The following is a 13403-nucleotide window of genomic DNA, read 5'->3' as shown; positions in this document are numbered from 1 at the left end:
ACTTGTACCTGTTACCCACTAGAACAGTTGCTACAACATTAATGCTACAACATTTCACAGTACCTGGCTAGATAGCTATAGAAAGTTCCCCACTAATGAAAGTTGCTCAGGCAGGCACCAGCAGTTTAATTGAAACGGCAATTGAGCTTTGTGACTGTAATGTGCTGAGGACTGAACTACAATGCTAGAATGAATATGCACTTAAAGTAATGAACTCTTTGACCACTTCGGAGACCACATTTCCTAAAATGCACAATTTCTTTGGTTTACCTACAAGCCTGGGAAGAAACCAAATGCACAAAGCATGTAAATATGCAGTGACAAGCAAAGCACTCAGAGAGGCCACTAAAATAGAACCATTCCTGTCAGTAGCTTCTACCAACCAGAAACTCTTTTCTAAGTGTTATAGAATTTTCAGTCCTGATACAGTACTGTAAAACACTCCATTACTGAGTTAAAGGTATCATTGAGTCACTCCCTTTACTGGAGGATGGCAGAACAGGACAAAGAGAATTGTGCTCTGACAGGTTACAAGTACAAGAAATCAAATGAGTCCCAGCAATAGTGGCTGAACTATGGCTCAGCATACAATTGCTCTCGCTCATACTTACTATAATTTCTATAGTTTTTTTTTTCTGTTCTAGTAGATAGGATACATGCAGTGCTTAATTTGTTATGGAAGAATTAGCCCCAGCACAAATTAAGCACAGATGCACCCACTGTCCCATACACCCGACCCTGCCTATCCCCCATCCTGCAGACCGTGCATGCACTCCCAACCTACACCCTATCAAGAACACCCACCCCAAACATACGCCCATGTCCGGTACAATTGTCCCAGGGATGCTGGTGCTTTAGTTTCCAAATTGGTCAGGGGACACTGGAGAGCAGCACCGTGCCCCCCTCTCCCCCCCCCCCCCGCAACCATTGCTCTCTCAATGTCAGTGTGTGTGTTAATTTTCTACCCCACCTGATCCATCGCTCCCATACAAAGGGGCTGTGGTCTTCCCCAATTGAACTCAGATTGCTCCGCTCTTGGCCTGAATTGGGGCACTTACCCAGCTGGAATCCCTTGTGGGGAAGAGCACCCCATCTCTCGTGAAAGGGGGTCCAGAATTGGGCCCAGCTCTCACTTCCTGGTGTGGGTTCCCTGCTGGGGGTGGGCTGGGCAGCGCCCTCCTACTGAGCCTGGCTGCAGACCCAGGCAGCAGCAGCCAGGATTTGCGGGCACCATAGTGGGATTAGCGCCTCCCCCCGAGCCAGAGCATAGAGCTGCCTCCCCAGTTGGTGCATCTTGCGTGCCCTGCTCCGTGTGCCTGCCATGCCTCCCCCAGCAGGGTCTGTGCATGGCACTGGGGCTGCCTCCTGGAGCCTCCCTCCTGTCCCAGTGCCCTACTGCCCCTGCCCCACACTGCGCCCTGGCTGCATGATCCCCTCCCCTGTCCCTGACACCTCACCTCTCTCCTCACTGCCAGTACTTGAGAGTCTCTGCTCCTCCTGGGCCTCCCAGGGGGCAGTGGCCTCCTCACAGGAGCCCCCCCAGGAAGCCAAGGGGGCACTGGCGGATGCAGTGCTGGAGTGTGGCATCCCCGGCCCCAAAGGACTCTGAGCCTAGGATGCAGGAGCTCAGCTTGCATTGTTTTAACCACAGCTGCACCCACTGGGCATTGGACAGGCTCAGTGTGAGGGACAGGGTGGGAACTGGAGCCTGTGCATGGAACGGCTGCAGCCCCAGTGCAGAAAGGATGCTCTGTGGCCAGCGTGAGCCTCCTGCTGCCTGTGTTGGGACTGGAAACTGACCTGCCAAACCCAGAGGTGTCCGGGCTCAACCCTGGCACAAATTAAGCACTGGATGGATGTCCAGTGCTAGTTCTTGGTTTATAATTTGTGCACTTAGTGATCCCAGATGACCGAGAATGTAACTTAAAAGTTTACAAAACAATATATATTAACTATTGAAACACAATAACCTTTTTATTCTCATTCTGTAACACTGCTTTAACAATACAAGGTTCAGTTTTATTTTTGTCTCATTTATCTATACATTTTACACACACAGCTATGTGGCAGAATCTTAAATTGCTCTGAGAAGCAAAGCATAAACAGTGATGCAAGAAATAAAGCTTTTGTGGAAATGATACAAGAAACAGCATTTCTATCCTCTATGCACGTGTGATTAAATTTAAGTTTATAATTGCCATAAAATGTTGAAACTTTTTCTGTACCAAATACTGGTCTAAATAATGATTTGATCAAATGAAATAGTTCCTTCGTGTTCTCTTATGCTTGTAGAACTATAACTAGCTTCAGTAGTAGAACAGTGTCTTTGTTTTTCATGGAATTTTAACATAAATGTGTGGAACTTTTCAGGAAAAAAATGTTCTTCGAACTTTGATAGTTTGCACTAGGATGGGCAAGAAAATATTTAACAAGTAAAACTGTTCTCTCCACTTTTATGTGAAAGTTCTCTTCAGTGTCCTTAGCAGAAATCATGTTTCTCTAAATACTGTCGTGCTAGTGTTAGCTGTTGTGATGTATTTTAAATTAACATTCATCATGAAGGAAGGGAGAGTAAAAAACAACCCTAAAGCATTTGTTTTTTTTAAACGACTTAGTTGGTTGTAGATGGTCTTTTGTCCATAGTTCTTTTAAAGAGATAATCTACAGTATTGCATAAAAGCCAAAATATGGTTAAAAACATTATATAAGTTAGTTTTCATATAAGAAAGGCATTATTATACAGTATTATTTTTATTGTGGGGGCGGGGGGAAGAGACATTGTACCTAAACACATTTGTGGAATAAATTGTGTTACTCTACACTTGGCTAATCAGGCAACATATTGCTAATAAGTCCATTAATTTAATAAATCTGCATGTTAGTCTTTTGTTCCATCTTAACGATGTACATGACCTATTCTTTTGTACAGTATAAAATCTGCTGTCATCTAATTTAAAATCCCCATTTGCTGCAACTTCATCCCATGTAAAATTACCAGAAATTAGTCTACATGTCTGATAAATTCAAATAGCTTGCTAAAACAAGTTCTTGTCAGGCCTTCTGCAACAGCTAGGTCTGTTTTACTTGGTGTACTTCTTTAAGGTTTATTATCTAAAGTAATGAATATTGCTTGTTTCATTTGGAGCAAACTGACTCTCAGAGCTAGGAATGCTGAGAACATCCAGACCTGCCTGGAATATTGCCTGTATTTTTGCTTGGTATGTGACATTATTTGTAATTGTGCCCTGCCACAGGCAATTTAACAGATGGGTGAAGAGTCCAGTGGGGAATCTACAGTGGGGAGGAGAAATGTCTGTTCTGGCATGTGTTTGTAGCGTAGCATGCTGGACTGTGACCTGGACAGTCTACTCCTGGCCTTATGTTCCTGACCCTGTAAATGGGTGAGGGATCCAGACTGTGCCTACCATGTGATTCTAACATGTCAATCCCATGTCTCTAAGTGCCCTTATGGTAGTCTCTCACAGAGCTTATATCGCTACCAAAACCCTGTACTCTTGCCTCTTGGGACCCCAGAAGTGACACCAAGTACTGGCGGTAATGCGCATGAAAGGTGTCTCCTCACCCCCACTGGAAGCCAGTGGAGCAGTTATCTATGTAGGGACTTGCAAGTTCTGTATACCCCCAAAAAACTGTACTGGCAGGTATCTCTGAAACAGAACAAAAACTTAGTTCTGCATGCCACAGGCCCTGGATTGGGCCCTGTATGTTTGTCGCTTTGAGCCATACCACATGTGACTTAGGAGACAGATTGGCTCTGCATCCACCTTACAATGGGGAAATAAGCAGAAAAGGGACAGGACAGACAATAAATTAGGGAGAATCAACAGGATGGTCAGTGCTCAGAGCATCTCTGCATTTGGCCCTTGGTAGATGAACATCCCTTTCAATTAAAGGGATCGATTGGTATAAAGCCTTACTTGTACAAATACATACACTGATTTCAGTGGGACCATGTGTGCAATTACTTATGTGAGTAGCTTGCAGGATCAGCCCATAAGACAGAATCTATTTTTCTGTGGAAAGCTTTGGTAAAGAACACATCAATCTGCATTTGAGGCCATTAGTAACTGTTAAAATAACATTAGGGAGTGAGTTAAGGGTGATGGAGTAACTTTATAAAAAAATTGGATTCTTTAAAGAAGATGGCCAGGGGAAACATTAACAATCACTTTAATTCTAAATGATGTGGTGGCAATTTCACTAATAGCCTAAGAGTTTCATATGCAGTTGCCTGCTCAGTACAGAATATGATGATGGTCTCTCTCCATAGAGGGTATATCGTAGAAGGTATGCCGTTCAGTAGGAAGCCAGTCTAAGTCTACCTGATGGCGTTGTAGTAATTAAAAAGGTGAGCTTCAAGTTTACAGTGATGGCAGAACTGTCACCTTTAGCGAACTTCAAATATAGTGAGTGATACTGGTTATGTTCCACTCTTATGGTAGTTTATGAATACAGATGCAATGAGGAAAATGAGGTACTATCTAGTCTCTTGTCCTGGCCCTCTTCATCTCATGTATCCATTACTGCCATCTCCCCTACTCTGGCCTTGACAAATGCCATGTCCGTCCTTTCGAAACATTGCTGCAAAAACCTTTTTCCTGGCTCATCACTTCAACGATTTCCTCATTTGAATTCTTCCATGGCTCCCCCTTCTGCATTTCTTTAAAAAAACAAACAAACAAAACCCTTACTCATCTTCACTTTTTAAGGCTCTTGATCTGTTAACTCTTGTACAATGTCAAGATGTCAACCTTTAATTCTGCTCCACCAATAATGCCAGCCTTCATTGCCCATCTCTCAAATTTTCTATGAAGCATTTTTCTCCTTGCTCATGTCCCACTCCTTATGCGTGGGAAGAAGCACCATTTCAAGCTGCTCACCTCCCTGGACTCTGCAGTCCCTCATTTCTAAAAGGGGAGGGTGCCAAGAGAGGGGACAAAATCAAAATCACAAACCATTGCAAATTCATACCAACTACACTACTAATCTAACTAAGAACAAGATACACCTAATAATAGTAGAAGAAAGGGTGTAGCAGACCAGGGAAGAGAACCAGGGTCTGCAAAGTCTCAGGTTAGCACCCTAACCCATGATGCTCCAGGGACTGGAAGGAGATGAGGAACAGTGCAGAGTGTTGGCTGCTAACACACTCACTCAGGCCTGAATACTCAGTGCCACAAGGTAGTATGCATGTTGTCCCAATGGCCAAAACTTGCTAGCGAGTTCCAACAAAAGTGTGGAGTGTGCAGCCACCTCCCAAGGGCAAGGCTCTGTGCAGACAATCACCTCAGAGAACCCAAGGTACAGGTGAGTAGTACTGCAAAGCAGAACACACACATCTTGCTCTATTTCTAGTTAATTGTGATTAATGAGACACTTTCTAGTAAATGAGATACTTTCTAGTAAATATAAATATCTAAAGTTCTAAAACATTAAAATATATACTAGTATGTCACTTTCTTAGCCGATTAATCCAATATTGAATTGTACTGCTTCCGCCATAACATTAATCACTTCACTTATTGTTTAGAGTTCAGCAATCTAGACAGCTTGAGATAAGATAAAAGTTGGGTCACCTTGGCTAGCCACTAGTCTGTGTGTGTTGAATTTCACATGGTGACACCATGGCTACACAGAGTAACCCAGATAAAAGACTTTCTCAAAGACATTTTGGGCCAAATCTGGCTTACCTTACTTGGACAAGTTGTCCCAGTGAAGTCAGTGGGATGATTCGTGTGGGTGAAACAAGCAGTACTTTGCTCTATATATGACTTTTCATGTCACTGGATAGTTTGAACAATTTTTGGTAAACTTTAGAATCCTAGAGCCCTTTCTTTCTCAGTATATTTACTTTAAAGTATTTTTTTTTCATCTGCAGCACAGTATGGCATAGTTAGTGACTGATTGCTATGGTAAATATGTGCAAATTGTAGAGGAGAGTGGCTAGATGACCTATGTTACTGGCTATATAATCTTTAAACTGATAAGCAGTATAAAGTAACACTGAAAAATTCTTAATGAATACTTCTTACATTAAATAATTAATTTTTAAGTTCCACCTATATTGACCCTTGGGTGTGTCATATGACAAATATATACATTTCCTAGGCTATCAATTTAGTTTTTATATTACCATCTAACAATGGCCCCAAACCTACAACTCTTTTCATGTGAGTAGTCCTAACACATGCTATTTACCCTGTTGAAATAGGTAAATATACTTGTATGACTTAGGATAACTCACATGAGTAAGAATTGCAGCCTTGGGCCCAAATTTTATTTCTTTTGTCATACATTATCTAATTGCTTGCTGCATATTATTGTTCTTCCTGATGAAAGAATCAGGCTTAGCTATGTTTGGCAGTACACTTAAAGGAGAAGTAATGGATAAAGGCATATTTGTATTCATTGTGTTTGTCACTGGTACTAATAACTTATAAAGCTACACCTTAGACAATGTCTCCTTATTAAAAATATTTAAGTTGGGGACTGGATCACCTAAAGGGCTTGGTAATAAAATATGGAACCTTTCCCTTCTTAGACACGAGATGAAATCCAGCCCAATTTAGTAGTGAGCTAAAGTTGTCATCTGGTGGCTATTTTCATAGCGTTTGTAACAGGAGTTTATGGTCTCCCTCCAGTTCCTAATGGACAAGCATCTGCAACACAGAATCCCTATCACATTTGTTGTTGACTCTAATGCTGGTAAGTTCAGCACAGAAATCCAGGGCTGAATGGGAATGAGATTGAACCCATTGCCCTCTAGAGGGTGACCAATTCTAGACCAGTGGTCTCCAAAGTGGGGTGCCCAAGAGGATCCTTGGGAGTGCACGGCAGGAGGAGCGCTTTTCCCCCCCCCTTTGCTTCGGCAAAAATGGTAGAGCGGGCACAGCAGGGGGTGCGTGCTCAAAAATTTTTTACTGATAGGGGTGCGTGCGATCAAAAAAGTTTGGAGACCACTGCTCTAGAAGATGAGCGAAATTTGAGGGGTTGGGAGAACTGAGAAACTATAGCAGGGGTTGGCATCCTTTCAGAAGTGGTGTGCCGAGTCTTCATTTATTCATTCTAATTTAAGGTTTTGCGTGCCGTAATACATTTTAACGTTTTTAGAAGGTCTCTTTCTATAAGTCTAAAATATATAACTAAACTATTGTTGTATGTAAAGTAAATAAGGTTTTTAAAATGTTTCATTTAAAATTAAGTTAAAATGCAGAGCCCCCCCAGACTGGTGGCCAGGACCCAGGCAGTGTGAGTGCCACTGAAAATCAGCTCGCATGCCGCCTTTGGCACGTGTGCCATAGGTTGCCTACCCCTGAACTATAGGATGTATTGAAGGAGGAAGAAAAGGAACAAAACTTAAGGGTGATGTGGTCAGAGAACTTGATGGGGCTAGAAAAATGTGCTCAGGTCCAGGTGGTTGCCTGGGGGTTGGTAACAGTGAATTTGTCTTGACTGTTTGTTGCAAAGTAAAAACATTTTTAAAAAAGAAAGGGAGCATTTTTAAATAATGTTTTTGCTGACCTTGACATCCTACAGGTTAGACATGGCATAACATATTCTGGTTAATGCATTATTTAATATATACCCCTGAAGCCATTATAGCAGTCCTACTTTTACTGCTCCTCACTGTACCTTTAAAGGTAAAGAATTTGCACAGGCCTCTGGAGCAGTGCATGAGCATGTTCTATTCCCCACACTCCTGTACAGTATTTCCATGGGGACAAATCATGAGCTAGCTTATTGCAGCATGTTGGTCAAGAGCACTGGAAATGTTTTTGCCACACTGGTGAGTGCAGCAGGCCATCGATGTGACTCAGGGTATGTCTACACTACGAAATTAGTTCGAATTTATAGAAGCCGGTTTTATAGAAATCGGTTGTATACAGCCGATTGTGTGTGTCCCCACATAAAATGCTCTAAGTGCTCTAGTCGGCGGACTGCGTCCACAGTACCGAGGCTAGCGTCGACTTCCGGAGCATTGCACTATGGGTAGCTATCCCACAGCTATCCCGCAGTCTCCGCCGCCCATTGGAATTCTGGGTTGAGATCCCAATGCCCGGATGATGCAAAACAGTGTCGCGGGAGGTTCTGGGTACATGTCGTCAGGCACTCCCCCTCCGTCACAGCAACGGCAGACAATAGATTCGCGCCTTTTTACCTGGGTTACCTGTGCAGACAACATACCACGGCAAGCATGGAGCCCGCTCAGCTCACCGTCACCATATGTCATCTGGGTGCCAGCAGACATGGGACTGCATTGCTACACAGCAGCAGCAGCTAACTGCCTTTTGGTGGTAGACGGTGCAGTAGACTGGTAGCCTTCATCGGCGATCTGGGTGCTGGCAGCTGTGGGGCTGGCAGCCGTAGGGCTGCATTGCACCAGCCCCTTGCCTTTTGGCAGTAGATGGTGTATTACAACTGGTAACCGTCCTATTACAAATTGGATCATCGCACATTAGCAGAATCTTCCCTGAGCAGCAGATCGTGCAATAGGCCTGAAGGCCATCATAGTACACTAACTGCCAAGCGCCCAGTATTTGCTGCCAAGCACCCAGAAGATGCCGAGGGCTATCAGTCATGCTGCACCGTTGTCTTAAGATGTAAAAAATAGATTTGTTCTGTATTCATTTGCTTCCCCCTCCCTCCGTCAAATCAACGGCCTGCTAAACCCAGGGTTTTCAGTTTAATCTTTGGGGGGACCATTCTGTGTGACAGTTGTTTGTGTTTCTCCCTGATGCACAGCCACCTTTCTTGATTTTAATTCCCTGTACCTGTATGCCATGTCGTCACTCGGCCGGCTCTCCCTCCCGCCCTCCCTCCTTCCCCTGGTCCGTCAGATACTAGTTTCGCGCCTTTTTTCAGACCAGGCGCCATAACTAGCACTGGGATCATGGAGCCCGCTCAGATCACCGCGGCAATTATGAGCACTATGAACACCACGCGCATTGTCCTGGAGTATATGCAGAGCCAGGACATGCCAAGGTGAAACCCAGACCAGCCGAGGAGGCGATTGCAGCGCGGCGAAGAGAGTGATGAGGAAATTGACATGGACATAGACCTCTCACAAGGCACAGGCCCCAGCAATGTGGAAATCATGGTGTCACTGGGGCAGGTTCATGGCGTGGAACGCCGATTCTGGGCCCGGGAAACAAGCACAGACTGGTGGGACCGCATCGTGCTGCAGGTGTGGGACGATTCCCAGTGGCTGCGAAACTTTCGCATGCGTAAGGGCACTTTCATGGAACTTTGTGACTTGCTTTCCCCTGCCCTGAAACGCCAGAATACCAGGATGAGAGCAGCCCTCACAGTTGAGAAGCGAGTGGCGATAGCCCTGTGGAAGCTTGCAACGCCAGACAGCTACCGGTCAGTCGGGAATCAATTTGGAGTGGGCAAATCTACGGTGGAGGCTGCTGTGATCCAAGTTGCCAGGGCAATGAAAGACCTGGTGATATCAAGGGTAGTGACTCTGGGCAACGTGCAGGCAATAGTGGATGGTTTTGCTGAAATGGGATTCCCAAACTGTGGTGGGGCCATAGACGGAACCCATATCCCTATCTTGGCACCGGAGCACCAAGCCACCGAGTACATAAACCACAGGGGGTACTTTTCAATGCTGCTGCAAGCCCTGGTGGATCACAAGGGACGTTTCACCAACATCAATGTGGGATGGCCGGGAAAGGTACATGATGCTCGCGTCTTCAGGCACTCTGGTCTGTTTCGAAAGCTGGAGGAAGGGACTTTCTTCCCGGACCAGAAAGTGACCATTGGGGATGTTGAAATGCCTATCGTGATCCTTGGGGACCCAGCCTACCCCTTAATGCCATGGCTCATGAAGCCGTACACAGGCAGCCTGGACAGTGGTCAGGACCTGTTCAACTATAGGCTGAGCAAGTGCCGAATGGTGGTGGAATGTGCATTTGGACGTTTAAAAGCGCGCTGGCGCAGCTTACTGACTCGCTCAGACCTCAGCGAAAAGAATATCCCCATTGTTATTGCTGCTTGCTGTGCGCTCCACAATATCTGTGAGAGTAAGGGGGAGACATTTATGGCGGGGTGGGAGGTTGAGGCAACTCGCCTGGCCGCTGATTACGCGCAGCCAGACACCAGGGCAGTTAGAGGAGCACAGCAGGGCGCGGTGTGCATCAGAGAAGCTTTGAAAACGAGTTTTGTGACGGGCCAGGCTACTGTGTGAAACTTCTGTTTGTTTCTCCTTGATGAACTCTCCAACCCCCCCGACCCGGTTCACTCTACTTCCCTGTAAACCAACCACCCCACCCGCCCCTCCCCACTTCGAGCACCGCTTGCAGAGGCAATAAAGTCATTGTTTTTTCACATTCATGCATTCTTTATTAATTCCTCACACAAGTAGGGGGATAATTGCCAAGGTAGCCTGGGATGGGTGGGGGAGGAGGGACGGAAAAGGACACACTGCATTTTAAAACTTTAACTCTTATTGAAGGCCAGCCTTCTGATGCTTGGGCGATCATCTGGGGTGGAGTGACTGGGTGGCCGGAGGCCCCCCCACCGTGTTCTTGGGCGTCTGGGTGAGGAGGCTATGGAACTTGGGGAGGAGGGCTGTTGGTTAAACAGGGGCTGTAGCGGCAGTCTCTGCTCCTGCTGCCTTTCCTGCAGCTCAACCATACACTGGAGCATATCAGTTTGATGCTCCAGCAGACGGAGCATTGACTCTTGCCGTCTGTCTGCAAGCTGACGCCACCTATCATCTTCAGCCCGCCACTTGCTCTTTTCATCCCGCCATTCAGCCCGCCACCTCTCCTCTCGTTCATATTGTGCTTTTCTCATGTCCGACATTGACTGCCTCCACGCATTCTGCTGTGCTCTATCAGCGTGGGAGGACATCTGGAGCTCCGTGAACATATCGACCCGCGTCCTCTGTTTTCTCTTTCTAATGTTCACTAGCCTCTGCGAAGGAGAAACATTTGCAGCTGGTGGAGGAGAAGGGAGAGGTGGTTAAAAAAGACACATTTTAGAGAACAATGGGTACACTCTTTCGTTACAAGGTCGCATTTTTCCTCTGCCTGCCATTTAAAATGGGTTTTCAATGTAAAAGGAGGGGCTGCGGTTTCTGGGTTAACATGCAGCACAAACCCAAGTAAACCACCCCCCCCACACACACACCCGATTCTCTGGGATGATCACTTCACCCCTCCCCCCACCGCGTGGTTAACAGTGGGGAACATTTCTGTTCAGAAGAGCAGGAACGGGCACCTCTGAATGTCCCCTTAATAAAATCACCCCATTTCAACCAGGTGACCGTGAATGATATCACTCTCCTGAGGATAACAAAGAGAGATAAGGAATGGATATTGTCTGCATGCCAGCAAACACCGGGACCATACGCTGCCATGCTTTGTTATGCAGTGATTCCAGACTACGTGCTACTGGCCTGGCGTGGTAAAGTGTCCTACCATGGTGGACGGGATAAGGCAGCCCTCCCCAGAAACCTTTTGCAAAGGCTTTGGGAGTACATGAAGAAGAGCTTTCTGGAGATGTCCCTGGAGGATTTCCGCTCCATCCCCATACACGTTAACAGACTTTTCCAGTAGATGTACTGGCCGCGATTGCCAGGGCAAATTAATCATTAATCATTAAACACGCTTGCTTTTAAACCATGTGTAATATTTACAAAGGTACACTCACCAGAGGTCTCCTGTGTGCCCTGAGGGTCTTGGGTGAGTTCGGGGGTTACTGGTTCCAGGTCCAGGGTGACAAACATATCCTGGCTGTTGGGGAAACCGGTTTCTCTGCTTCCTTGCTGCTGTGAGCTACCTACAGTACCTCCATCCTCATCTTCCTCGTTCCCCGAACCCTCTTCCCTGTGTGTTTCTCCATTGACGGAGTCATAGCACACGGTTGGGGTAGTGGTGGCTGCACTCCCTAGAATGGCATGCAGCTCCGCGTAGAAGCGGCAAGTTTGCGGCTCTGCCCCGGACCTTCCATTTGCTTCTCTGGCTTTGTGGTAAGCTTGCCGTAGCTCCGTAATTTTCACGCGGCACTGCTGTGTGTCCCTGTTATGGCCCCGGTCCTTCATGGCCTTGGAGACCTTTTCTAATACTTTGCCATTTCTTTTACTGCTACGGAGTTCAGCTAGCACTGATTCATCTCCCCATATGGCGAGCAGATCCCGTACCTCCCGTTCGGTCCATGCTGGAGCTCTTTTGCGATCCTGGGACTCCATCACGGTTACCTGTGGTGATGAGCTCTGCGTGGTTACCTGTGCTCTCCACGCTGGGTAAACAGGAAATGAAATTCAAACGTTCGCGGGTCTTTTCCTGTCTACCTGGTCAGTGCATTTGAGTTGAGAGTGCTGTCCAGAGCGGTCACAATGAAGCACTGTGGGATAGCTCCCGGAGGCCAATAACGTCGAATTCCGTCCACACTACCCCAATTCCGACCCGCAAAGGCCGATTTTATCGCTAATCCCCTCGTCGAAAGTGGTGTAAAGAAACCGGTTTAAAGGGCCCTTTAAGTCGAAAGAAAGGGCTTCGTTGTGTGGACGTGTCCAGGCTTAATTCGATTTAATGCTGCTAAAGTCGACCTAAACCCGTAGTGTAGACCAGGCCTCAGTCTTTCCTTTCCTTTCAATTCATTTGACCCCAAATTGAAGTAGGAGTCAAGCAGCAAGCCAGTTAGTTCTTTCTTAATGTAAGAGTAGTGTCTAAGGGGCCCAGTAAAGGGATTGGGGGTCTCATTGTGCTAGGTGCTGTACACGAACCCATAACGAAAGGATTCTCCCTGTCCAAAGATCTTACAGTGTAGGTATAAAATGAGACAGCTGGCAGGGGGAGCACAAGGTCACAGTGAGGAGATTAGAAGTGTTAATAAGTAGCGGTCTCACACCAAACCAGCTCTTTAACCATTAGATCTGGTTGGAAAAGTTATTTTTTCCATGGAAAGTTTTTTGACAACTAAAATATTTCCCTCAGACTTTTGTGCTTTAAATTTTGAGTTTTTGTTGGAATATTGAAAACCTGAAACATTCCAGTTCAAAATAGTGCTGCTGTGCTTCATTGGAACTGTAGTTTGCTTTATGCTCCCATTCTCTTCTATGGACTGGGCTCTCACTACATCTCCCATGATATGCCACTTTTATCCACTCTTGGGGAGGGGAAGAATTGCACATAGGAGTCCCTGGCTATAGTGCATCATGGGAAGTATAGCCCAGCCCAGAGAGGAGAATGGAAGCTTAAGGCACCCAAACTGTAACACCCATAAGGAACAGTGATGCCATTTCAAATTTTGGCTTAAATATTTCAATTTCCCATTAAAAGCAAACACTTTTCACAAAAAATTGAGCTCAGTCAAAAATCCCAATTTTCTGTTGGAAAAACAGTTTCAGCAGAAAATTTTCAACCAGCCCA

The 13403-nt window shown here is 45.9% G+C and overlaps 2 protein-coding genes across 4 annotated transcripts in view; one reads left to right on the top strand and one right to left on the bottom strand.

Annotated features, from left to right (window-relative positions):
• PDE8B (phosphodiesterase 8B) overlaps positions 1-13403 on the top strand; it is a 153705-nt gene that overhangs the window by 72864 nt on the left and 67438 nt on the right. The window lies entirely within an intron of this gene.
• LOC135972462 (uncharacterized) lies at positions 10312-12608 on the bottom strand. Its single transcript, XM_065550580.1, has 2 exons — positions 11683-12608; positions 10312-10967 (listed from the first exon to the last, which is right to left on the bottom strand). Exons 1-2 carry the CDS (start codon positions 12218-12220, stop codon positions 10465-10467), a joined length of 1041 nt encoding a protein of 346 aa, XP_065406652.1. The 5' UTR covers positions 12221-12608; the 3' UTR covers positions 10312-10464.

The sequence above is a fragment of the Chrysemys picta genome, chromosome 6, assembly GCF_011386835.1.
Source record: "Chrysemys picta bellii isolate R12L10 chromosome 6, ASM1138683v2, whole genome shotgun sequence".
Lineage (NCBI taxonomy): Eukaryota > Metazoa > Chordata > Testudines > Emydidae > Chrysemys > Chrysemys picta.
Note: the sequence above shows the minus strand (reverse complement) of the source record. Positions and strands in the feature narration are given on the sequence as shown.